Source organism: Cupressus sempervirens, chromosome 8, assembly GCF_028749045.1.
Source record: "Cupressus sempervirens isolate cs-2001-9-10 chromosome 8, ASM2874904v1, whole genome shotgun sequence".
Taxonomy (NCBI): domain Eukaryota; kingdom Viridiplantae; phylum Streptophyta; class Pinopsida; order Cupressales; family Cupressaceae; genus Cupressus; species Cupressus sempervirens.
The window spans coordinates 545,244,171-545,272,014 of record NC_143125.1 but is presented as its reverse complement, the minus strand read 5'-3'; the positions used below and the strand labels follow the sequence as shown (position 1 = coordinate 545,272,014).

The 27,844-nt window shown below is 36.8% G+C and overlaps 1 protein-coding gene across 1 annotated transcript in view; it reads left to right on the top strand.

The window, feature by feature from the left end:
* The window catches only part of LOC149543604 (nucleic acid-binding protein), a 124,115-nt gene that overhangs the window by 3,978 nt on the left and 92,293 nt on the right, over nucleotides 1-27,844 (top strand). Inside the window, exon 2 of the mRNA XM_089798387.1 lies at nucleotides 11,744-11,789. Within this exon, the coding sequence (XP_089654513.1) occupies nucleotides 11,744-11,789 (46 nt within the window). The remainder of the gene's footprint in view (nucleotides 1-11,743; nucleotides 11,790-27,844) is intronic.

Sequence of the window (27,844 nt, the reverse complement as noted above, 5' to 3'; positions counted from 1 at the left end):
TATGGATGAAGAGCCTATAGAAATAGAAAAGAAATACATAGTAACAGCAATAGATTCTAGTAACAGAAATATAAAATGATCACAAAACAACTTAAGATTCTATAAAATAGAGAGTAATCGAAATTAGATGACAAAAATATGAAGAATCACCTTTGTGCAAAAGATACAACAAAGGCAAGTGAAGTTGAGACAGATATAACCAGCAAACGATGGTTTCTATTTAAGGAATCAGCCTCCACATGGTTTGTAGTATATACTACTACTATGTTGCACATCATATGTAAGTGCTTGCAAAAATGAAGCTCAATTGGGATATTTGTGGGAGAGCTTACCCTGGCAATTTATGTATTTCATGGCTTGACAATCAGTCATCAAGATGAACTCCCTATGAAGAAGATAAGTTTTTGGCTTAACACTCTTTTTGTAGTGATCCCTGAAGCATCACACTCATCTGTAAAAACTTTCTCAACACCTTGTATACCAAGAACTGGTTATTCAGCTATCCTTATTTTGAACTGTTCAAAGCTCACATCAGCTACCTTCGTTCAAGACTTCAAGTAAAGAATTTCGTTTTGTGCATTAGTCAAGGGTGCATTTTTACCACTGGAGTTCCTTATGAACCATTTAAAGCAATTGTAGGAACTGATTGTGAGCTCACATACCCAGGAACATCTGCAGCACAAAAAAAGCCTTCCGCAGGACAGTAGAGTAAAATAATAGATGGCTTGATTATGGATGCAACTATGTACAATGATCAGTGATGGATCAATCTCTTAATTGCTACATAATGTACGCAAACCCTTGTTTATATTGGCAATGTTGAGAGATAGGATTAGACAAGATTGTGACAGGTGTCTTAATCTTATGACATGAGATCAATCTCTTAATTGCTACATAATGTATGCAAACCCTTGCTTATATTGGCAATGTTGAGAGATAGGATTAGACAAGATCGTGATAGGTGTCTTTATCTTATGACATGAGATCAATCTCTTAATTGCTACATAGTGTACGTGACACCTGCTTATATTGGCAATGTTGAGAGATAGGATTAGACAAGATTGTGACAGGTGTCTTAATCTTATGACATGAGACAACTAAAGACTAGATAATTTAAGGTCACATGACAACTAAAATTTTAGAAAGACTTTTAGATGCCTAAGTAAATTTAACCTTTGAGTACAGTAAACATAACCTGCGAGCATGTGTGAATACGACCTACTAGGTAAGTTGGTTAGGTAATATACCTTGTTCACATCAACAATAATTCACCATCCCGTGCAAGCTTCTTATCTTTGTGATTCTTGGAGTAGGCCAATCGAGAAGTATCCCAAAACTTTTGAGTGTCCAGGTTAAGATAGATTCGTAGCATCCTTAGCTCTATGGAAAAATGGATTTGTTTGGAAATGAGCATTATAGAAACACATGCCTTCACCAATGCATTGTTTGAGCTTGAAAAGAAATCCACAGATCAGAGTCATAAAGGGTATGATTCATTTAATTTAAGAGGATCAGAGAAAGTAATTTATATTCTTTCTTCAATGATTCGTTTAATTTAAGAGGATCAGAGAAAGTAATTTATATTCTTTCTTCAATGTGAAGATGGAGGAATGGTACAGGGGTCTCTGCTTATGATACTATTCAAGTACGTAATTGGGGATGTATTCTACAATATGTATCAGGTTAAATGCTTCATTTGGAGCTTTGCTTAGACATGGAGGTCCTATTACTAAATGGGTAGCAACCAAAACTGCTGAAGTGAAATAAAGGAAGACAATGACCTTAAAGATACTATTTGCCATTCAAAGAAAACTGAGGACCAAATCTGCATAGCAATTTTTAAGGTAGAAAGATTTAGGCATTGTAGGACATAGTACCATGAAATTGATTATGTATTTCAAACTTTGATGTCTGGCTTCATATCTCTGCATTTGATTAATTTAAGAGTATTATAGTTATTGTCATGGAGCAAGTGCAATTATAAAATTAGGGATCTACTATAGAACTTATTTTTCACTCATCTTTAAAACACAGTGTGGTTGATTGTAAATTAGGTAAACTTTGAAACATGATAACCTTCTAATGGCATATAGAGATTCCAATTATTTTCTTTAGGGAGATGCTTGTGTATATAGGTGGTAGTTAAGTGCTTTTTATTTTTTCCAGATTTTGTATCATGTAAGCCGGCGTAATCAAAATTTAACACTAAGATTAAGTTATGAACTCAACAAGATAGTTAATATTGACATACAGAATAGGGAGTGCATCCTCACAATATGGAACTGAATATGAAAGCAGGCTTGTCTTGCATAATATTTTTATTGTTTGTTAAATTTGTACATGCTTATTCTCCGTCTTATTAATCTTTTGGGGATGCATTATCAGATAGAGTATTTTGGGGTTTAGAAGGCATGTCCTAGGGGTTAACATTTTAGTCAAACATCTTAGTGGTGGGTGAATTATTGTTTTAAGACAGGGAGTATGACTGATTGGATTTGAACCATCTTCCTGGCAATTTCTTTGCCCATCCTTAGATGAGAGCCTTTTTGTACTTGTCTCTGAAGTTGTTAATATAAAGGCAAAAGTCATCAATAGACACTAAAATTGCAAAACCAAGTTGTCCACTCTGTCGACCAATTACAAATTTCAGAACTGAATGAAAGTATTTGATAAATATGTCTGCCTCTTAAAATGATGATACAGAGATAAGGGCATCAGTGGCACAAGTACTAATGGAGGTGGAGAAACCTTTACTTAATTTTCAAGAAAGAGTGGAAGAAGTTTGATGATTCTGAAAGGGAAATAAACACCATAAGCATAAATATCAAATAATTATAATAAAAGAAATATGTAAGCAGGTAGAGCAAATAAAATAGAAAACCTAGTGACAAAGAGGTTGAATGACAGACAAAGAGACCTGACAGTATTCTCAAAGTTATACCTATTAATGGATTTGTTGCATGATAGTAATTAAAATGCTAACACATGTCCAGGACATTCTTAACGTTAGAGCATGTGTAAGATGTGGTTTGATTGCATTTATCCAAGAATCCTTTCCAGTTTTATGAAACATTTTCTTGTACAGAAACTAGGAATGTAAGTCCTTAGGGATGATCTAGACTGGAAGAAAAACTTGAAGCATAAAGCTGGTTAACTACTACTGAGCATCACAAAGTCCTTTTTAGAGTTCCATCAATTGCAGCTCTACCTTCAAGTCATTCAATAGTTTTCGGGATTTGAACATATTTAATATTTGGTATTATAGAAGGAGAATATGGTAAGGCCCATAAGGATATATACAATCCAAATATGATGATGGTCCTATTAAATCCAATGCATATGTATTTATATGTCTGAAAATGATGTACTAGTTTATGGTTATAATAGGATAACATGGTGTGTTGGCTTTGTGTATTAGCTAAATGTGTGTCAAGTAGAAGTGATATATCTCAACAGAGCATTTTGACTTAAGTTATATTGTTACAATGGTAAATGCTTGACAAAGAGAACAGGATAACGTGTAGATCTCGCAAGGGACTATGACTCCGTCTCACTTTATATCAACATTAAGGGAAAAATGCACAACACTAGTGCGGGGAGACAATACACCTCATATAATCACATTAACATTGGAACTGAATTACAAATATTTTAAATAAACCATTTTTCAATTATTCAGAGCATATGTAAATGAAAGTAAGCAACTGAAACACCCAACAACATAAATGGCACAATACATCATAAAATCCTATAAAATCATCTTGATGAAAAATCTGTAGTCTCCAATGCAAAATAACCAAATAACATTATAAGGCATCATTGCAGATCTCGTCAAAATACTAATAGCAACATAGTCTAGCATATAAATCAGCACTATTTTAGGAACTAGAATAAAGTGTAGTAATCAAATGCATTGCACAGTGCAACCACTGTTCACAATACATGGGTACACAAGGATAGCATTGTGGTACAACCCAAATCTAGGCAACCATTGATACATACCTCAGTGAAACCATCAAATCACATGAAAGGTAAGCAAGGCAGACACCAAGTGCCACCACAACATCAGTCTGGGAGTGAACACAAGAATAATTGAGTTGGGTGCATCTCACTAAGCCAACATAGATGCGTAACACAAGAATAGTTGCCACATGGCAAGATCAGCTCAAACAATCACATAGGAGCAACATTACACATGCAGAACCAAAGCAAGGCATCTCAATTCAGGTACACAACCAACTAGAGCACCATGGTTCACACAACCAGATATAAAACCAAAACAACTTTCTGGTGCAACAACATAAGCAAGTTCACCCCAAAGATACAAACCTCTCACGGGTCCAACATGATCACCCAAAACCAGCATGAAAGTTAAAGTCACATCCATTAAGATGACATGCAAAACACGAATGGGAGAGGCACTACATTGCCAGACCAAGCTTCTGTAAGAAAACTTACAACAAAGAATATAACCGTTTCCACATAACCCACAATAGATCTGAAATAAATAAACAATTAAAATCCACATGCAAGAGAATAAACAACATACCCACAAAAATTGTAACACAAGATATACCTTGGGAAACCCTCATTGAGGGAAAATACCCAGCATTCAAAGCATCCATCACCATATATTATTCAACAAAAACACTATTGCAATACAACCATGGAAGCCTTCAATGCCATAGCTACAACCAAACAATCCATGTGAACAAGCATGAATCCACACATCCTATGCCATGCCTTGTCCCGCTCGACTCTTGCTTTTTGCCCTTTTGTCTTATCTCTACAACTACCCTTGTGGCTGTTTATATAGTAGCAAGTCCCATAAAACCACAAAGTGGTATTACATAAACCATGTGCTACCTAACCCATTGACCCCACATTTAATACTGAAAATTTAATTCTTTTCCCCAATATTAAATAATTACATGAAATATTATCACAATGGTACAATACAACTCATCAAGTATATCCTATGACAATCTTTACATGTTGCATGTCCATCTAGGATAGTTTGTACGCACTTGTCCAACTATAGTTCTAGAAGCTCATGGCGCTCCTAGATAAAATATTACATAATAAAATAAAATAATACAATATAACAATATTATGCAATGTGTGCAACATTCATTATCTCAACAATATCCCACTTGTTGTATACATTGCATAGGGTCAATCTGTAGCCACATAAATGAACAAGGGAACAATCCCTTCAAGCACATCCACCATCATGAATTAAAGTACACCATGTGCTCCATCCTGGTATCCTCAACAAAATCAAAGTATCTAGCTTCTCAAAGCTCATTATGATAGTTCGTACGCGCTTGTCCAACTATAGTTCTTGAAGCGCATGGCGCTCCTAAATAAAATATTACATAATAAAATAAAATAATACAATATAACAATATTATGCAATGTGTGCAACACTTATTATCTCAACAATATCCCTCTTCTTGTATACATTGCATAGGGTCAATCTGTAGCCACATAAATGAACAAGGGAGCAATCCCTTCCAGCACATCCACCATCATGGATTAAAGTACACCATGTGCTCCATCCTGGTACCCTCAACAAAATCAAAGTATCCAGCTTCTCAAACACGAATGATCTCACCTCCTATTATGCCACTGCTACCGAACATACATAAAAGCCATCTAAAGAGAAAACCACCCAACTAGTAACATTAGAAGATCATAAAATATTGTACCAATTGAAATACCAAGCACAAAAAAACTGATCCAAAGGAAATCACATATATCCACAGTTGTCAAAATATCCATAGCTGAAATAACACCCCAGCCCATCTAACTATCCATACCTCCAAAGGTATACTAAGTGAATCTCACATCATCAACATATCCAATCTATAACCTACAATCACAAGCCTTAAGAGCAATACCTGCCACATATATACCATGAAGCTCCCACTGCAAAAGATAAATGTGAAATCTATAACCAATCTACACACATCTCAAAGAAGTGAATCCATGTAGCATCAAGGACATCCACAATACATAAACCAGTAATCTGTAAGAACAAATCTCATAACATGTCTCCAACACTCTCCCAAGTTCTCCATAACCAACAAAGGAAAGAGATAAAGGAATAACCATGTCATCTCTCACATGACATAAATGAGCACAAATTAGTAATCACAATCTCTAACCAATCTCAAATCCAGTGTAAGCAAAACCGAATATCCAAGAAGATAACCAAGACCAAAGAGGAACTATGTAAATCATAACTTATATCATGTCTTTCTACACACACCTTTAGATGTAAACTATGCAAGTATGATCTCTTTATTAAAACCTCAACAAGAAACCACAACAACACTCAAATCATACCATATAACTAATCATAGATGTAAGCCTCTCACAAGAAGATCAAACTCATAAACCATTCATAAACCAAGGAATAACCATTCCTAATTCAAGGAATATGCCCAATATAAAACCATCTCCCAAACTCAACCGACATAATAATAACATATGCACAAGGAGATAACCAATGCTAAACCATCTCTTAAATGAACCCTCCAGAACTAACTTATGTACCATAGCTCAAGATCCATATCCATAAAAGATAAGCATAAACATAATGCATCTGAGAGAAACAATGGGCTATACCTCTCAAGTAGTAAATTGCCAAATAGACCAAGAGTGGGGAATGAGAATGCTCATCAAGATATCGAAGTCTCCAACTAAGACTCATCTAAGAACAATCTCCTCTGAAGTCCATATCAGGTGAATCCCCCTCGGACTTCCTATTGAAACCAAACAACTGTCCCAACAAATACTTCTCTAATCCAACAGAAATCAACATCACCATCGTATCTAAGTATCTATGAGCACTTGTAAACATTCAATATATGCCAACTCCAAATGCAACATAGTAGGTGAATGCCCCTTAGACTTCCTGTTGAAACCAAACAACTGTCCCAACAAATACTTCTCTAATCTAAGAGAAATCAACATCACCATCGTATCTAAGTATATATGAACACCTGTAAACAATCAATCCATGCCAACTCCAAATGCAACATAGCAATATCATAAAGTATCCAACAAATGATCAATGTACTCAATACCAAGAAGCTAAACCAAGATCAATGTTAAAGTTCCAACCATGACCTTAGGAACATAAACATGACAACATGATCTAACCATCTCAAACAAAGAGAGAACATGCTCCATATGAACATACTATAACATGTTAAAACTCTAAATGCATATCAAGAGTATACCATAACATAATAATGAATCCATCCTCACAACAATGATAACATATCAAGTGAAAGCATAAACCACACCTTTACCAAGAACCCCATTAGTCCTCAAGATGCAACCATCTCCACACACTATGAAGAAAAATCGTCTCCACATACCATGAAGAATCATCTCCACACGCCATGAAGATAACCAAGAACCCCATGAGTCCTCAAGATCTAATCATCTTCATACACCATGAAGATAACAAGTGCACCATGCAAATGTCAAAGATGCTTCTGTAGCAATTGGATCTAAGACAAATCTCCAACATCTGCAAACACTCAATAAATATATCAATGGCAAAAAACTCCTAATCAACCATGGTACCAAGTCACCTATGGCATCATAAAATCCATCTCTTACATGAAGATCCTCCATGTCTATACACACAACCAAAGTGTCAATAACAAGTGAAACCAAGATCTCCAAACCAAGAAGATACAAACCAAACCAGGAACTAATGTTGCACTGTCATCTCATCACCGTCACAAGCTCTCACTAAACCGTGTATCCAAGCTATCTATGACACCATGATGGAAAAACCTTCCTCTAGCCATGAGAATCAACCAAGTCATCAAACCATCAAAGAACTCAAAGTGCACATCATGAGCTCCTCAAAAGAAACCAAAATAACCATGATCCTCAACCAAGAAGATATGCCACCATAACTAAATCAGGAACCCAAACCAGTGAACATCAAGGATGTACCTGTATATTTAATCATGTCATGCCAAAATCCATGACACCATGATCACATCCATGAACCGAGCATCTGACTCTCAATGCAAAGTAACGTGACTCGGACCTGGCTCAAACTCAGCAAGGGTAACTTGACTCGTGACTCGGCTCAGACTCGGCAAGCGTTAATCAAATTGTGCTTCATTGATGTATAGCACCAAGATCATTAGCCTAACACTACGCTTAACAACTTGCCTTCACACTAACTCGGTTACTCGCTCAACCTTTAAAGGGTTTGTGCTAATCTAGTGTGAATCGAATCGTGGTTGATGCGTAGCACTGGGATCATTAACCTAACACTACACCTCACGACTTGCTTTCACATTGACTTGGCTACTCACTCACCCTTCAAAGGGTTTGTGGTAATCTAGTGTGAATTGAATTGTGGTTTATGCGTAGCATCGGCATTATTAGCATAACACTATGCCTTATTATTTTCCTTCACACCAACTTGGCTACACACTTACCCTTTAAAAGGGTTTGTGGTAATCTAGTGTGAATCGAACTGTGGTTGATGCGTAGCAGTGAGATTAGTAGCCTAACACTACGCCTCACAACTCGCCTTCACACCAACTCGGTTACTCACTCACCCTTTAAAGGGTTTGTGGTAATCTAGTGTGAATCCAACCATGGTTAATGCGGTATCATCGAGATCATTAGCCTAACACTACGCCTCACGACACGCCTTCACACCAACTCAGCTACTCATTCACCCTTAAAAGGGTTTGTGGAAATCTAGTGTGAATCGAATCGTGGTTGGTGTGTAGCACCGAAATCATTAGCATAATACTAGGCCTCACGACTCACCTTCACATTGATTTGGCTATTGTAGCACCGAGATCATTATTCTAACACTATGCCTTGTGACTTGCCTTCACACCAACTCGGCTACTTACTCACCCTTTAAAGGGTTTGTGGTAATTTAGTGTTAATTGAATTGTGGTTGATGAGTAGCATTGGTATCATTAGCCTATGCGTATGACTCACCTTTACACCAACTTGGCTATTCACTCTCCATTAAAAGGGTTTGTGGTAATCTAGTGTGAATTGAACTGTGGTTGATGTGTAGCATCGTGATCATTAGCCTAACACTAGACCTTACGACTCCCCTTCACACCAACTCGGCTACTCACTCATCCTTATTTTCTTGAAGGTTTTTAATTTTACTATAATACCATCTTATAGTGGTAACTGTTTGATTTTATTGAAAGAATGAAATGTACAGATATAGGCAATTGAATTGTTGACGTGTCCTAAAGAAACAATCAAACACTAAAGACTAAATTAGAAACAAATATAATCTTATTAAAAATATATTATGGATAGCTAAATCATATATTATTCTAATATTCAATGTTATTTTAGAATATTTTGTTGGGTCTTTGTGTTGTGATAAAGTTAAGTAGGTTATATTTACCATCATTAATAATAACTGTCATAATGTATATAGCAAAGCAAATGTCTTGTAGGTTTGGATTTGTTTCCGAAGAAATGCATCTGATATTACCTCTAAAGAATGAATGATTAATGGATTTGAAATGAAGAGTTGTCTTACATTCAGAGGGTCAATGCAGCTGTATAGATGTGTACAGAGTAGTTTTGGAGTTTGATGGAGGACAAGATGTGTATGCATGTTGCTTTGAGAATCGAAGTCATTGGTTTATCATGCTCATTTATTTTCCTCTATAGTAAAGCAAATGTCTTGTAGAAAATAAAAGTGTCATGTTTGGATTTGTTTTTGACAAAATGCATCTGATATTATGTCTAAAGAACAAATGATTAATGGATTTGAAGTGAAGAGTTATCCTACATTCAAAGGGTCAATGTAGTTGCATAGATGTGTACAAAGTAGATTTTAGGCTTGATGGAGGACAAGATGTGTATGTCTGTTGCTCTGAAAATCGAAGTTAATGCTTTATCAATTTATTTTTCTTTGTTTGTTCTTTACCGCTTTATACAATTTTATTTTTTGATTGATAATTTCTTTTGACTGGAGCTTTGAACCAGTGGGGTCACATTTTGGGGACCCCATCCCCATGGTGATTTCATTATTAGCACTTTAGACATGAAAGCCTTTCTATATTTGTTTCGTGCAGTAGCTCTGATTTTCAAGATGGATGAATAATTTCCTTATTTTTCCATAACTCAATGCCTTATACCTCCCTTGATCCTTATCACTCCGTGTATCTCCTTATGTCTCCCAATAATTGCTTATCACTCCATTACATCTCCTTAAAATTCCTTTGCCTTACCTCTTGATTGATTACTGCCAACAATTGGTATCGTGGCCCCCTTATACCTCCCCCGATGCTCACCCCAATCAATGACCTCCTTATCTCTACACATGTCGACTGAGTATTCCTTATGTCTCCCTTGGAAGTTACAACTTTATATCTCCCAAAACTGTCAATGAAGTCCACCTTATCACTCCACAGTTATAAGCATGCGCCACAGTCAATTGTTGACCAAAGGACCCAACATTGTAATTGTCGGTGGCATGAACTCTGAACAGCATCCAATGTCATCACATCTACATCTCCACGTGGGCACTCAAACCTCAACCAGACCTGCATCACATATTGGACATGGGCAGGATTCAAACTGTTCAACACAATTTGCAATGACAAGGCATTTGCTTTGGCACCGTGGGGTCAACCCCGTGCTTTATAAACTATTTTTAACCATAAATATTATGTACTCAATAGACCATTACATTGGTTTTGTAATTATATTGTTGTGTTTTTGTTTGATCTCTACGTTTTCACTTGCATGCGTGGTCTTATATAGATTGCTGTTTATCACATCTTATTGATTTACCCGTGTGGCCTCTAACTAGATCATTTATTTTATTTCTTCCTTATGCTTCAATTGTCAAGAGTTTGCACTTGTTTTCAGAATGAGAATAAATCATTTGAGATAAAAAAAATTATATTACTCCTAATCATAGTTTGCAAACTCGGTGAGCACTCTTCCAGTTGCTGAGTACTCTACTTTTTTTTTTGCTGGGCAAGTTTTCACAAGCTTAACTCTTGTATTTTCATAGACACAAAAAATGTTGGTAAAAATGTCAACATGGGTAAAATGTTGGTTAGAATGCATTTTAAACATGTTTTTGCTATGAAACCATACATTTTCTCTTTTGATATTTAATACTTTTTGTGATTGAAATTTACTGAATAAATGTTTCTTTAAGAGATTTTGATTTTTAGTAGTTTCTAACTTGCTGAGTTTTTTGCCAGATTGAAAATTCTGGGGTTAATTAAGTACTCCCTGAGTCTCAGTCTGCAAACTATGCTTGAAATAATAATGACTATAAACAAGATTTTTGCAATTGAGCAATGGAGTGGAAATTAATCTCCTCAGTGTCCAATACTATTAATGTTTTCCATATCTATGTTTTTTTATCAAATGATAAGACAATTTGGAGTTAACCATATGCTTTTACATTTTAATTTCAATATTGAGAATTTGAGAGAGTTGTTTTGCCTTCATTAATACCAATTATAATCAGCCAAATATGTTTGGAGAAATTAGTTTGATAATGCAATTCCTTGCATCTCTAAGTGCATGTAACCTAGAGTCTTGTAAATTTTATTAGTATGCCAGATAATTTTGTACTAAAAGTCTTGGTTACTTATTACACTTTGTGCTGTTTCTTGCTTAACTGCAGCTCCCCCAGCTCCACTATAGGTTCAGTTTCTTTTGTCTCAACAATATTTTTTGTTTACAGGAACAAACGACCCGAGTTCAGTGCATGGTTGCAAGAAGTAAAGGAGGTATGCCATCAATATTTTGCATAACTTTACGCTGTGTCATTAGTCTATTTTATGTTAATACTGTGCAAATAATTTTCGTTCTCTCTTGCTGGTATCAAAATATTAATATTCATCTGTAAGATAGCAAATTGGTTTAGGTACATCTTGTTTTGAAAAGCTAAGAATCTATTAGAGAGTAAACAGTGGCATGTTCTCTCTGAATTAAGAATTAATTACATATTGTTGAATAAGACAATGTTTAGAGGACACATTATTCAACTAGGGTCATATGGATTTTGCTTTTTCATCAACTGATCAATGGTGGCTTATAGCTTCATAGTAATTATTACATTTGACAATCCTGGCATATGGCATCATGTGGGCAATGCATATTGTCCTTCTGTAGAATGCTTCAAGAACTTTGACAGCAGCATGCAACTTGTCAGAAAATGCCTGAACCAGGCAGTGACCCATACAGTTGAGTCATCATTGAAAGGAGTGCATACATAGATATGTATGCAGTTATTATTGTTGTTCATCGTCAGTGGAGCAAACAATTTCAAAATTACAATGTTGAAACAATGGCAATTACATAGGATGATAATAGGTTAATAGAGTAAAATAATCATATTGCACATCAACCATATATTTGTGGGTTGTTCTTCCTGAATCGTAGTTCCTGATTTGGAAGCATTGTGTGGAGGAGGAAAAAATGCACCAACCTAGAGACCGGTTAAAGCCCCAAGGGATACACAATTCCCTTCTAACAACCTCAAGTGGCCGGCTAGGAGTTCCAGGAGATCAGACCTGAATTAAAGGATAGTTATTTGAGTTGATGCACGAGGTTTACTTGAAGTGCTTTTAAAGGGTGTGAGTCTGATTAGAACCAACTATATGGAGATGAATTAATTAATGTTTAACAAACTATGATAAAGATGTGATTAAGTCTAGTTATTGGTCTATTAGATGTGAATTGTGAGTGTGGATGAAGTGATATGAGTGTTTTGATTACAATAACTGAAAATGCAAGAGACTTGATCAGATTGTGAAATCCGTGAACTCACTGTCCTAGACAGCAGCACGGCCTAGAGGATCATAGTGTGACTTAGGGACGGAAGAGTGGTATGCTGGTGTTTCGGTACAGACGAAATACAAAAACTACGAAATGAAGGTGGATAAATGCAAATAATAGAAACCAAGTACTGGAAGATAACAAGAACAGTATGTAAAAGGAAGATACCAGAACCACATTTGATGTCCAAACTGAAAGGAAAACAACTAAATGGACTTACGAGAAGATTTTAACCAAGATGAAATATGTGTATTTTGTATTAACAAAATGAAGTGAAAAAGAGGAGAAAAGTAGAACCTGATTCGGAGGTCAACAATGTGTCCCAAAATGAGCATTCCAAACTCTCTAGTATGAAGTAAAGAATCTGCAAGAACACAAGAAAGAGAAATTGTTGTGGCCATTTGAGAGGATTGCATCATTTAAATCCCCGTTTTTGGTGTCTCCACCTCCACATATGACCTTTTAGGCACAAGATTGTGGCGTTAGATAACCAATATATGGAAGAGAATAAGAATAATAAAACCAAATAGAAATGCTAAGATAGATATGAAATGCTCAAAATACACAAGATATGGAGAGAAGAGCTCAAATTTGTGACATAATTCGAGTTTGAAAGCTTGGAGCTTCTCAACAATGGTGAAACTTGCAAAATGAGTGGATACTTGATACAACAGTATGTAGGTGGCTTTGTAGAGAGCAAACTGTGAATATGAAGGCTTGAAAATTCAAATAAGAGATGATAGAGAGAGAGCCAAAATGGCATGCCAAAGGGGTTTTTGAATATCTCGGATGACATTGCATGTTTCTAGCACAAGGTGTAACACTCAAATGACACTGCATATTTCTAGATTTGTAAACGAGAGCACATTTTGCGGACGTCTCCGCAACATGCACAAGTCTGTGGCTGTGAGCCTGTGAGGCCTTTTGGCTAAATTATTAGTTGTTAGGTAACATGGATAATTAAAGATGGAGGAATTTCATCTTAGGCTAAGGAGGATAAAGAGCTGAAATGGCCTTTACATGGGGGTTTAAATTTTATGCCACATTTTGCCCCCACTTTAGCGAGCATATTATCTATAGGGAACATGCAAAGCTAAAGTAAGAGGTATTACCTGGATTAGCTATGGGAACCCAATCACATGGGATTGCCCTCAACTACGAATTCTTGTAGTGATGTTGAGTTGGAGCCAACATGCTTGGGCATGCTAGATGATAATGACACTTGTGGTAGAGATTGTTGATAGGTACGTTGAAATGGGTGGAAAGTTGTGTTATGCCGGGTCATATGATAGGATGATTTTTGATGGTGCTCTAACATACACAATGAATGTTAGATAGGCATGTGATAGGGGGTCTTTGTCAGTGTGCCAACATGAGTAGCAAATGCTAGATAGGCGTGTGATAGGGTGGCTTAAGATTGCTTCTGAAATGCATAGTGTTGAGCTAGATAGGCGTATGATTTGGGTAAGACCCGAGATACAAATTAGTGGTTTGGCCCCCACTTGGTTGAGATGGTTGTTTGGTCACCACTTGAGCGAGATGATGCTTTTGTCCCCACTCAAGTGAATGTTGTTGAGATTGGTAGGTTTTTGAGAATGATACCATGGTGTAGAGGCATCGCTTGCAAAAATAAATAAGATAGGTAGATACACAAGCCCTTCTTGAGGTGGGCTATGTTGCTTAGTGGGGAGGATAAAACATCCAAGAAAGGAAGAAGGGATTCAATAACAATATCTCATCCTATACAAAGATATAAGGGGATTTGATAGGATTGGGATCATAACACAGAAGTGAGGACAAAAGCCCACTCTCAAAGGGATATTTCATCGCCGCCATTCGTAACACAAATTTGAAGAATCGCTTATGAAAACTTTTTTTTTTTTGGGTCAACATGGAAGCGCGCTTGAATGCCCCCAACAATTTGCATCGTTCCCAATTTCAAAAAATAGAGACAACATTTAGAAGAATAATTCGACAAATAGAAGGTTTACAACAAAAAACCTCCCCTTTCCAAGTTCCAGCAGAATGCAAGGGTCCTTTGAGAGGGAAGAACAATGTCACACACTAATCTATAGATGTAGAAGTGGTTCTGACCCTCACAGGTAGAGAAGTCTTCATCTAAGAGCTTGACCACGACGAGTGAGAGCGATCTTGTGAAAATTGTCGTCAACGTCAAAATGTCATTTTGAGAGTAAAAAAGAAAGCATTTGTACTTGCGTGTGACTCACAAAACAATCAATGAAGAATTTCTTTGTTGGCCTCTGCAAAAGGGATAGAGACAAACTTAGGAAAAGTTGGAGCTTTCTCCACTATGAGCATCGAGACAGAAAAAGGGTACTTGTAGAATAATCAATGAAGAAGATTCTTTGTGACCTTTGTGAAAGGAAAGAGAAAAACTTAGAAGGCAAAACTTGCAACACTATGAGTGTCGAGATAGAAAGAGGGTCCTCGAAAATAGATTTATGATGTCGAAACTTTGGAACCAGACCCTGCTCGAGCTTGCACTTGCAATATGGCGGTGCAGTCTTTCTATCCATTGTGGCTGGCTTCAAGATATCCAAGAAGCTAGCATGACGATGGGAAGGTGAATTGGGAGGAGCAGCCATGAAGATGCTGGGTACAACATGTTCATAGGTTGGGAAAACGAAGGGACCTCTGCAAACAAGGTGATAAGAGGAGGCTCCTTTGATGGAGAGAGATTTGGACCCGCTCTGCCCAAGGACCAGTGGTCACTCCTAGAGTAGGTGAAAGTGCGATGAGAGTGACATATGGTTGAGGAGTAGAAGGGATAGGAGAAGAGCTAGATGTGGAAGTAGATGTGGGATCAAACACAGGCCTTGAGGACACACTATCTAGCCTTGTTGCGACCTCTTGAGCTAAGGCCCTCCTTGGCTTACGTTGCCTACATCGCCTATGCTCGCACCTAATTTGGTGCAAGTTGGGTCCAAGTTGAGGATGCTAGGAAGGAGCAACGCCATCCTGCTCCATAGGTTGGACTGACGGTGTCGTGGAAGACACCGTGGACAATCCCACCAATAGAGTAGGAAATGGAGGCTTAGAAATACGTGACCTCCCTTTCTTGCCTTGCGAGTATGTTGAGGAACATGAGGCTCCCTCGAAGGCCTCATGATTATTGGGTGCTATGGGTGATGATGGAGTCTTATGTGGCTTCATGTCTTGACAGTAAGGTTAGGATAAGGAATGTTCGGAATGTTGGGTATGATAGGAGGTGGGCACAACTTGTGCTTAAGGAAAATTGGTGCATTTCCTTTGTCCTTTTGTGCAGAGCATGTAGGAATAGAGGATATCGGTGTGGGTTGCGTGATCTTAGGTGGCTTGTTGTGGGGCGGATGCTTCTTTTGGTCCCCAGATGAAGGAGTTGAAGAAGAGGAACATTGAGCCTCACGAGAATGTGGGATGCTCGAAGTAGCCATGGGGCATAAACATGAGTCCCTCTCTTTATAGACTTGATAGACGAGGAAAGTTACATCTTGCCTAGGATGTAGGGGTTCGATATATAGGCTAGAAATGGTCAAGAGAGAAGCTGCTATAGTACACCAATGAATGGTAACTAGTGTCTTGGGCTGTATGGACTCTCGCTTCATGTGGGAACATAAGGCATTTGTGGACCACCGAGGGGACAACTCCCATGGACATCGGCTATGGGATAACCTAGCCTAATCAGAGGTTCAACTCAGGGACTACAACGAACGTGGTAAAAAATGCCTTAGGACCCACCTGGATGGTGAAGGTGGTTGTTCTAAAGGTTGGTAGTGACATTTTGTCTAGTATATGACTGACAACATTACAATCATTAAATTTCCAACAGTTTAACCCGTTGACAAAGAGTGCTTCCTTTGTAATGATATTGATTGAACTTGAAGGGTTTACCAAGACACCCCTAATGGTAATGCCATCAATGGAAGTTGGGATATAGAGAGGAGCAGGCTCCCTACTATAGAGCTCCTCTAGAGGTTTGAAAGATATGGCCATTTAAGGAAACATTTGGGCCTTTGGGGAAACGGGTATGATAGTCACCACAATTTACATAGGTATTGTCACCCAAAGATGGGGGAGACGAGGAAGAAGCCGAGATGAAGTTAGATGAATGTGGTGGAAAAGGATCAATATAGATTTTTATGTCACTATTCGCCTTGTTCAAAAATTTGTTGGCCTTAGGGTTCTTCTTGGTGAATTTAATTGTGCCCTATCAATATGGTCTTATATTTGGTGTTAGAGACAGACACAACTTTCAGTGTCATGACCATTTACGCCATGTTAGTGAGAATACTTTCAGCCATCGTACCATCGAGGATGGGGGTGATTATCAACGAGAGAGGCTTGATCTCTGGAAGTGTTATTGTCTGTGATTTTGGTGAAGGCTCGATTCCTTTGTGGGTATATTTGTTTCTCTCAAAACTTGGTTGGGGTAGTACCATTGCATTACGTACAACCTTATTTTTGCGAGATCCTCTAGATGTTGAGGCTCCACAATAAGTGTTCGAAGACGCACCTTCAAATTGAGCTATGGTGTTCTGATCATCAGTTAGGGCATTGATACCTTTTTAGGGACAGTTTCTCCCTTAATGGCAGTTGCAAGTTGCCAATAAACATTCTTTGGAGATTGACATCTGGTAAGGCATAAGGTATCCTCATAGAAATAGACTGATATCTGGAGATAAAATCAGTTACCTTTATTTTTGGCTTCTACTTGCAATGAACAAGATCAGCAATAGTGACCTAGCTACCAATGTTGGCTTGGAAGTGTGTGAGGAAGGCATCCATCAGATGATCAAAAGTCTTGATGAGTTTAGAAGGGAACTATACAATTCCTTGGCAGTTCCCCTCAAGGACCAAGAGAATGGCAATTCCCCTCAAGGACCAAGAGAATAGCTTAAGCAATTGTAATGTCCCCTTTTTGCTAGCATCGGAGTTTGAGAGATTAGCCTTTTATTTTGATCGTCGTAGGCTAATTATTGTGAATAGAGGGTCTTTTGAGGAAGTGGCTTGGCTTAGGAGGGAGTCTTGTCTTCTCCACAATTCAATAAGCTATAGGTTGGTCTTCATTTGGCTCAGATTGGACTTTATTTGGGCTTAGATTTGTGTACTTACTCTTTGTGGTAAGTCGGGTGGTGATTATGATGGACCTTTTCTATTTTTGGAAAGTGCATTAGGTCACATGGAGAAATAATAGGTGTGACCCTATTTCAGATGGCATATTTAAATGATGAGTATTTTGGGAGTTATTATATTTTTAGTGGCCAAATTATTATTAAATCATTAAATGACTTATTTTAAAGTTATAATTTAGCTTTATAATTTCACTTAAGTTGAGAGTTGAGTCATCATTGGAAGGGGCCATTTATGTAATTAATTATAAGCCTAAGCCAAGTATCAAATGTTATAAAGTGAAGTTGTGTGAGAGTTTCCGGAGTTGAGTTGATATGGGAAATTTTGGCAATAAAGGATAATAAATACGAGCTCATTTCATTGGAAAAGGTATCCGATTATTTGATTATCTTATTTTCTTATTGTCTTTGTGACATTCGTGAAGGTCTGATTTTATCATGCCCTTGTTGAGGTATAAGGGTCTGATTTCTAAGTGGTGTCCATGCAAGTTTGCTGCTAAAGTATAGCAAAATTGCGATAACTTCTCTACTGTATCTACTGTGGCTGAGAAGAGAATTTATTTGCATCTTCCATTACTGTTCAATTGTGGGTTGGAAGATATTGCAGTGCTGAAGAAATTCAGTGATTTGGTTTACTGATTTGAATGTCCCTTATATTTGCTGCTGTAGGCGTTTATAATTCTGCTATCTATGGGTTAGAAATTGGTGAATGCTGCAGGAGTTTGATGTTTTCTTTATTAGGGAAGCGTCTATTACAGGCTAACTGCGATCTGCCTTAAGCTGGAGGGAGCATACTGATGTACGTGGTTCCTCGTGCAAATTTGCTGCAATTTGACATATACAACAGTCACCTATAGGTTCTTCATTTAATTGCAAATTTCACGAGAGTTGTAGTAATACTTTGCAAGTTTATAATTGCAAATCAATAGTTTCGTATTGGCATTATTATTCATGGTCCATTGTAAACAGTTTGGTATTGAAATAAAGAGTTACAAGGTTGAACAACAATTGTTTGTTAAAATGCCAAGTAATTATGTGTTTCAGTCATTGGATTAGATGCCAAGTGTTTGTAGAACTGTCTATTGGATGTAGACGCACATTTCACATGCTGAAATCATATGTATGTATTTGAATGGTAAAAAAAGATTGCATTTGTACTTTAATTTCTTTTTTTGGACATCTAATGACCATTTGCATGTGTGTAAATTAAATTTGAACCATTACAAGCAAGTGGAAGTAAATTGAAGATAAAAGACAGTGAGATAGAGATTAATGCCAAGTCATTAATCTTGTGAAGAAAAATTGATGTTTATTTAAGCTATCACTTGTTGAGGGTTATTACAATGGTATCAAAGCGGTTTTGTACCAACCTGTAGGAATTGGGCTTAATTTGATTAGTGCTTTATTTTGGAGATTTGGTTTTCAGCGTTATGGATGCTGACAAGAGGTTTGGTATTCATTATACTTGCAAAGGGCGTACTTCTCCACCTTGGATGGAGAATCTAATATATGGGGTACTGTGAAACCGTTAGATGTGCTAGTGGATGAGCTGAATCAAAATCACATATAGATGACCCAACTGATTTCAAATCCGAGATTTGACTAGAGCGTGATATCACTTTCTCGAAGAGCAAAATGTGATGATACAATTGTGACTATAGATGTGTGAGACATTTCTTATGACCTACTACATGAGTTGGGTACACTAGAGGTGGAATGTAATGAGAATTCATGTTAGGTTGAGTTAGATGATACAATTGTTGGCATGAGTTCCCAAGATCATGTGTTTGATGGCGATGCAGTGATAGTTGGAGTAGGAGCATGCGAGGATACTATCATATCAGTAGCCACTTTTGTGTTGGTCGAGCCATTTACTGAGGAGTTTAGTTGTGTGCACGTGGTTGTAGATTTGTGCTATGATGATAGTACACATGTTATTGATGATGAGGTGAGTGATGTAGAGACATAGTTATGTTATAGGTTAGATCAACACCGTGTTGTTATTCACTTCGTGGAAAATCCATTTTTTGTTGCAGCAGTTGGTGATGTTCCTGTGTCCACTGATTTTGATGTTTTCTGTTGCAGCAGTTGGTGATGTTCCTGTGTCAACTAACTTGTTATCTTCATTTTGAAATGGTAAGATGGTTAGTTGTTATAATCCTGTGAAATGGTAAGATGGTTAGTCGTTATAATTGCAAAATGAAGATAACAAGTTAGTTGATCATTTGTCACGAATTCATGGAATTGAGAAGATCGTTAACCGTTGTGATTAATTATGATTAAATAATTTATTATGATAATATAATTTAATTGTGGAGAACTTCCTTGCAGGAAACACGTCAAAGGGGTAGAAGCATTGTCAGAAAAGAATTAGGCATAGGAGCATCACCATCACTGGACAAATGGGTTGAGAACCTAGCGACTTGAAACATGATACATGTGTGGGACCCGCATGAGCTATTTAAATAAATAAATTGAGAAACATAAAATAATTGAGTTAAATTATAATACATATCTTTAGAGATTGTTTAATTTTTATCTTATCATTATATTAAACACTTAATAAAAACACATAAATATAAAAATGAAATGGCACCAATAAATTATAATAATATAATCTAATGATGTCACCTCATTAATAGACTTATGCGAACGTATATAAGAACGTATTATAATAAAAAAATAAAGTCTATAACTTTTCAACTCCTCCTTAATTCTTTTCCCTCTTTATTTCTCTTCTTTTCAAATTGAATTATTGTTTGAATTCGAATGGATTTCTTTCTTTGAAACCGATGGAAGCTAAGAAGTCACAGCTTGCTCTTTTAATGGAAGTCGTGAGGGAGGTAGACAGATATATCTATCCTTTTTAATCACCCGACTACTTTTATTTAGGATCGGTTTTCTTTAACAATTCCCAACCTTATTTCTTTTCTATGTGTGGTGTGTGAGTGGATTTCATAACTATGATAATATTACATTATCAACATGGGAAAGCCGATGTATTATGTTCCTTCTCTGCAATATGTCTTTTTCTTTTACAAAACGAGGCGCTCTTCTACTAGTCTTTGTTCTGTATAATGTGCATCACGACCACAACTTTTTATGCCAAATATCCTTGCATTTGAAAATGATATTTCATTTATATAGACTCACGTGTAGACTGCCGTTGAGGTCTAGACTGTCTACCATCTTTGACTACATATTTCCTTGGTTTGCAAACTTAACTGCGTACAGGTCATGCTATTGTGATAACCATTAACATTTTTTTACTCTCGATTCTAAGCTGCTCTCGTTTTCTTCTCCAGCAATTCATTCTGTGTGAAATTTAGAATATATTTTGCTTATGTGGTACTTCAAATATTATTTGCATTGTTGAATCCATCGCAAACTTTGACAACACAATATAGGAACGAATCATTGTCATCTCATCGGGTTGATATTACTAATATCTTTTTCTTAAGTCTTTGACCCACGATTTCAATTTGACTCAATGTAATCAAGCATTTGTGATTACCATTGCAGTTACCCGACTCCTAGTCTCTAAGTGCAACAAGTTCATTTTGGTAGAATCACAGATTTCAACAAATGAATGCAAGCTAAAGATACGTTGTGGGTAATGTTGAATATTAATGAGCTCTTTACATAACAAGGTATATGTTGATCCAGCCATTACAGTAATCACAATATGTATGTACATTTATCGCTTATGTTGATATATTGTTGATATTGTAGATTTGATTCTCTTTCTAATTTTGCCTTGTTCATGGCAAGTGATAGCCAGGTAAGTATAGTATGGATCCATAGATCATTATGCTAGTGGATATTAGAATTATGCATTCTTTAAGAATATCTTTTTCAAATCACAGACTGTGAATGCTGGATGCATGTAAACTTCTTGTATAATTGACAGATTGGTTGTTCTGAGAATAGCAAACACCTAGGACTCACCCGACTGTGTAGCCAGGGAAAAGGGTGAAGAGGTGAGAGAAAGGAATCTGCAATAACATGAAAATAGTATTACTTATGACATAACAATGTTTATCATTTTTAATATGAATTATTTAATAGTTCATGCATGATCCTATTATTGTAACTCCTGCTATCAAGTCTAGTGGTGCATTTAAATGCCAGGATGCTCAATAGATGCAATAGATGACAAATGTTTCAAGTTCAATTTCGGGTAGGGAGGGCCTTTATCGTTAGAGATCATGTGGGGAATAAGTTAAGGTCCGAGGTTGGGTGGTTAAGCCCCTACAATGTTTCACCTCTACCCAAGTTGTCGGACGTACATTAGATAAAGATAAGCTATACATTCAAATATTTGTCGGAAACAGGTAACAGGTATTAGCACTGTTATGATGTAAATGCAAGAAGGTAAGATTAATTGAGTTAATTCATTGTTACAGTTATTTTACACCTAGATGCGAGAGATAGATTTAAGAATTGTTTTTCATTTATATGAATATCGAATATGAGCATATTTTCTAATCTTGAGTTGTTGCCACAGTCAAGTAATCAAAAGGAAATGAATGATACAGTGCTATCTGAAGCCCTAATTGATTCAGTGGAAACTGGAACCCTAAATGATACAGTGGTATCATAAGCCCTAATTAAGTCAGTGGTATCGAAAGCCCTAAGTGATGCAATGGTATCAAAAGCCCTAAATTATCCAATGGTAATCGATGCCCTAATTTGATACAGTGGTTTGTGATGCCCTAATTTTATATAGTGGTTCTTAATAGTAATCGTCATTTGATTTTGATATAGTGGTATTGGGTGGTCGTCATTATATGATTTTGTTATAGTGGTATTTGTGGACTAATCTGGGTGATTGCAGAAGCCTTCTTACAATGATTTATCAGCTCAAATTCCTTGGTATTTGGATTTAAATTTCTATAGTAAATTCTTTGATGGTGTTTTAAGTTCTAGTTAAGGAAATTTTGTCTAACTGATTTTAATGGTAAATCTCATTCACATGAAAATGACTGATATAACTATCTTCCTATGAAATTGAAGTAATAGCTGCATTTCTTTGAGTATATGTAATATTGTTAATTAAGACTCGGGAAAACAAGATGTTACACATATTTAGATGATGAGTATTTTGGGAGTTATATTTTCAGTGGCCAAATTATTATTATTTTTTTGATCAGTAAGCGGCCGAAGCCTAGATTAATTATTATTATATGTTAAGCGAAAGTAGATTCGAATCCAAGACCTCCCACATGAGAGGCTCGCAAGTTACCGTTGCGTTGTAGGCTTTGCCTACACCAAATTATTATTAAATCATTTAATGACTTATTATAAAGTTATTATTTAGCTTTATAATTTTACTTCAGTTGAGGGTTGAGTCATCATTGGAAGGGGCCATTTATGTAATTAATTATAAGCCTTTAGTTGATACAATTAGTTGGAAAATGTGTTTTAAAAGTAGGCTTTGAGAAGCTGTTGATAAAGATTCAATAGAATAAAACTATTATGTCTTCAAGTGATACCCTTTTGTGGGAGCAGAATGTTTCATGAGGCTAGGCTTCCAAAGAAACAAAGGTTAAAAATTTAGGAGATTTCTGACTTGGCCTTTCTAAAAAATGCATCTACATGGAATATGGTAAAGTTGTATCTTTAACTCTACAAAGGATGGGTATATTGATAGAAAAACAATAAAATATCCTTAAGCATAATTCAATGACATGCTTTATGCCACAACTTGATGGAAGATTTTGAGGGAAATTGTGGAATTTTGTTAGCAAGGGATAGATGTATTTTATCACATGGTTAACTTGATGGATAGTATGCATACAAAAAATACGGACAATGAAACCAATTTGACCCTATGTGAGATCAACATTTCAAAAGAGTGATTCTCTTTGAAAGGTGATTTTTGACCTTGACCATTTCAATGGAATGACAAGAAAATCTTTGTGCTAGATGATACATGAGCCTAAAGTAGAAAGCATTAAATAATAGATACCTTGTGAGTACACTCAACACAACTCAACTACAAAGGGAATATCCAGGTAGTTGAACAAGCTTAGCATCATTCCTTTTTTATAGTTATTCAGACATTGGAAAATGACAGAGACAAATCTGAACCAACCATAATAAAATAACCACCGAATAGTTAAAGAACCACAATTATATTCATTCCTGATGGAGGAGATAGAGCCTGGTCTGTACATACCACCGTAGATTGAAAGCGTACAATATTGGAATCATATCCTTTCGGGTATTCTAAGTGGAGAAAGGCAAATGACTTTAGTGACAACATTCATATAGAAGATTAGAATACCGGGAAGATATAAATGACGACACATAATATTAGTGTTGAATGGGTCTCAAATTATTAGCATAGGCAGAAATTGACAAGAAGAACAAGAATACAATAATAATTTTCCCAACAAAGAAGACACTAATTTAAAAGAAGAATAACCCAATATGATAGACTCATACAGCGTCTAATTCTGAGTGACAAGTAACACACCATGTTGATATGCAAATGATATTAAATTGAGAAACAATCAATAGTGGTTGATTATCCAGTCAGCCATTGATATGAAAAGGTGTACCCTATATTCAGACTAATGAGAGGGAAGAGACCCATTCTCATCAAAGTTTAAATATGTGAATTGGGAACGTCAAATTAGGTAGCAACTACAATCATCTTTGATCATAGAAAATATATCTATACATGATTTAAGAAGCAAATTCAAGATATCATCTCATTGGGTGAGTTATGAATTCATTTGTTTCACATCAGTGGATTTGAAAGAAGGTCTAACAAAGTCCCAATCGACGCTAATTAGAAAACAATAGAAACTCATCGTTAATGATATCCTTTTAGACAAGCACACATAAATGATCAAGAGATAGAAATCAATCTAAAATGGAAATCATATCCATCTTTACACACCATCATACATTAACAAATTGAGCAATGCATCATCGGGAATAACCATTCCCTTACTTGCAATTCATATAAAAAAGACTCTACAGTTTAAACCTGGATTCAACAATGGATAAACTACACGTAAAAGCTATAATTATAAACTCCTATAAGATCTAGAGTGGATATGCAAATTACATAGAGGAAGATTCTATTGGGGACATTACATTCACCCCCGCTTCTTAGAATTTCCTATCTCTAATAGATAGCAGCCATATTTACAAAACCTTTGGCTAATGACAGATTTGAGCATTTGAGAGGCATGCTTGGGGTTATGCCCCAACTTGGTTCATAGTAGTTGATGCAAAGATTGCATCAGTCCAATATGTAGCAGAGCAATATTTGTTTTATCTAGGTTGGATGGTTGATGCTTCTCCTATGGGGGAGTATCTATGTTTGAGTTGAGTCATTGAGGACTCTTGGTACTGGTATATAAACAACATCTTTGGACACTTAAGCTTGAACAGAGTGTTTTGGAAATGATTGAACTTAGAAAATTGGCATGATGATACCTTTGTCATTGATGTCAATGGGGGAGATGTATACATGAAAAACATCCTTATGGGGGAGAGTAATGTTTTGATTGATGTCACTGGGAAGGGAGTATTGATGTTATGTATGGGGTAGATTGACACCTTCTTCATATTGGTTGATGTACTTTATGGTTGTGATTTGAACATGAAAAACTCTTTACAACTTGTTTGAGATTGTGATGTATGTTTACATTCATTGGCAGCATAAATGGGGTAGTAAATACAGATGAGGAAGAAATATATTTGATATTCATGGTACTTAGATGTTTTTTCATCAATGCCAAAGCAGGAGATTGTTAGCATGAATGCTGATGGTATTCCTGTAGGGAAGCATGTTAGCATTGCTGGAGACATGATTCATTCCTTATGTGTTGCATGCATAACAATGTTTGTCATTGATGTCAACAGACGCCTTATTCTGTGAAGATTTACAGAACCGCAGAGGTAGATGCATTTGGTGCAGTCAATGGTCAACGAGTTGGGTGTGTGCTCTTAGACATATATTCAGATGTCTATAGATGCCAACCGTTTTGTGCGTAGAAAGAAATATGCAGTTATGATAGAGTTATGCGAATTCTTCAAGAGGTAGCTATAACGCCTCACCAAGGGATCCAAAAGAATTAACGTAAAGTTTTATTAAGTTTGCCAAACATTTTTTTTTGAAAGAATAACATACACATCAATCATAAAGTAGCGAAAGCAATAACATACAATCATACATAAGCAAACATAACAGATTACATTCTCTAAGGATCTCACAAAGTGAGGTGCTAGCTTCGAACCCTTTCCATAATGGATCAGACTCTTCTGCGGATGCACTCTCAAGAAGACTTTCTTTCTCATAGAAAATTGCTTATCTGTCCTATGAGCATCGGCATACTTTTTTTGTCTATCCTTTGCTGTAGACACGTGCTCACAGATGTGCACTACTTGTTGCTCCATATCTCGAAGCATCTCAGGACCCAACAGGATGCGATCCTCAAGACTGTCCCAACTCAAAAGTGCACGACAAGGATGAGCATACAAGGCCTGAAAAGGTGCCATGCCGATAGAACTGTGATATCCGTTGTTATAAGCAAAATCCACTAGGTAAAGATAATCCTCCCAAAGAGTGTCTGTCCATCACATACATCCTCAACATATCCTCTAGAACCTGATTCACTCTCTCGGTTTGCCTATCTGTCTCTGGGTGATAAGTTGAGTTGAAGTTCAATTGTGCTCAAAGATCATGTTGCAGTAATGTCCAAAATGTGGAAGTGAATACAATATCCCTATCGGAAATGATCTTTTGGGGAATTCCATGTAGTCTCATGATATCACGCATGAAGACATTAACTACAAAAGCTGGATTGTAAGATAACCTCATCAGTGAAAAATGTGCCACCTTAGTCAACCGATCAACGGTGACCATGATAGCGTCATGTCGACGAGTAGTCATAGGCAATCCTACTATGAAATCCATAGAGATGATGTCCCACTTCCATGAAGGAATGAGATTTGGTTGTAAAAGCCTTGCTGGATGTTGGTGCTCTGCTTTGACTCTTTGACACTCAAGACACCTAGCCACAAAATCAGTGATATTGCGCTTCATCCCTGTCCAATAGAATAGATGTCGCAAATTTGCATGCATCTTCTTGACACTTGGATGTGCCGAGTAAGGTGCACGATGAGCCTTTGATAGGATCAATGTATGAAGCTCATGCAGTAGCGGTACATTGATCCTTCCTGAATGTTGCAGAAGGCCATCTGACTCCAAAACATAATCTGAAAACCTATCCTCCAACGGTCTCCCTAAATTTATCTCTCTTCTCACCTCCTGATACCAAATATCCACACTAAGAGTCATAGATAGTGTCACATGTCTCCTGCGACTCAAAGCGTCAGCTACCACATTCTCCTTCCCCTGAATATACTTCACCATTCTCCTCCCCTTGAATATACTTCACCTCGAAGTCATACTCACAAAGAAACTCCATCCAACGCCTTTGCCTAGCATTCAGATTAGGCTGTGTGAATATGTACTGTAGAGTGTGATGATCACTGTGAAGTTCAAATTTGTGTCCCAGCAAAAAGTGTCTCCATCTTACTAGGCCATGAACTACTGCAACTAACTCAAGATCATGCATAGGATAATTCAGCTCGTGATCCTTGAGTTTGCGCGATTCATATGCAATCACCCGTGCATCCTGCATCAATATTGCTCCAATCCCCTCAAGGGAAACATCTGTACACACCATGAAGTCACCTGTTGGATCAGGTACTGATAAGATAGGTGCATTGGTCAAAAGCTCCTTGAACTTCCGAAATGCTTCCTTGCATTTCTCCATCCATAAAAACTTCTTTCCTTTCCTCTAAAGGGAAGTGATAGGATGTGCTATTCTGGAGAAGTTTTGGACGAA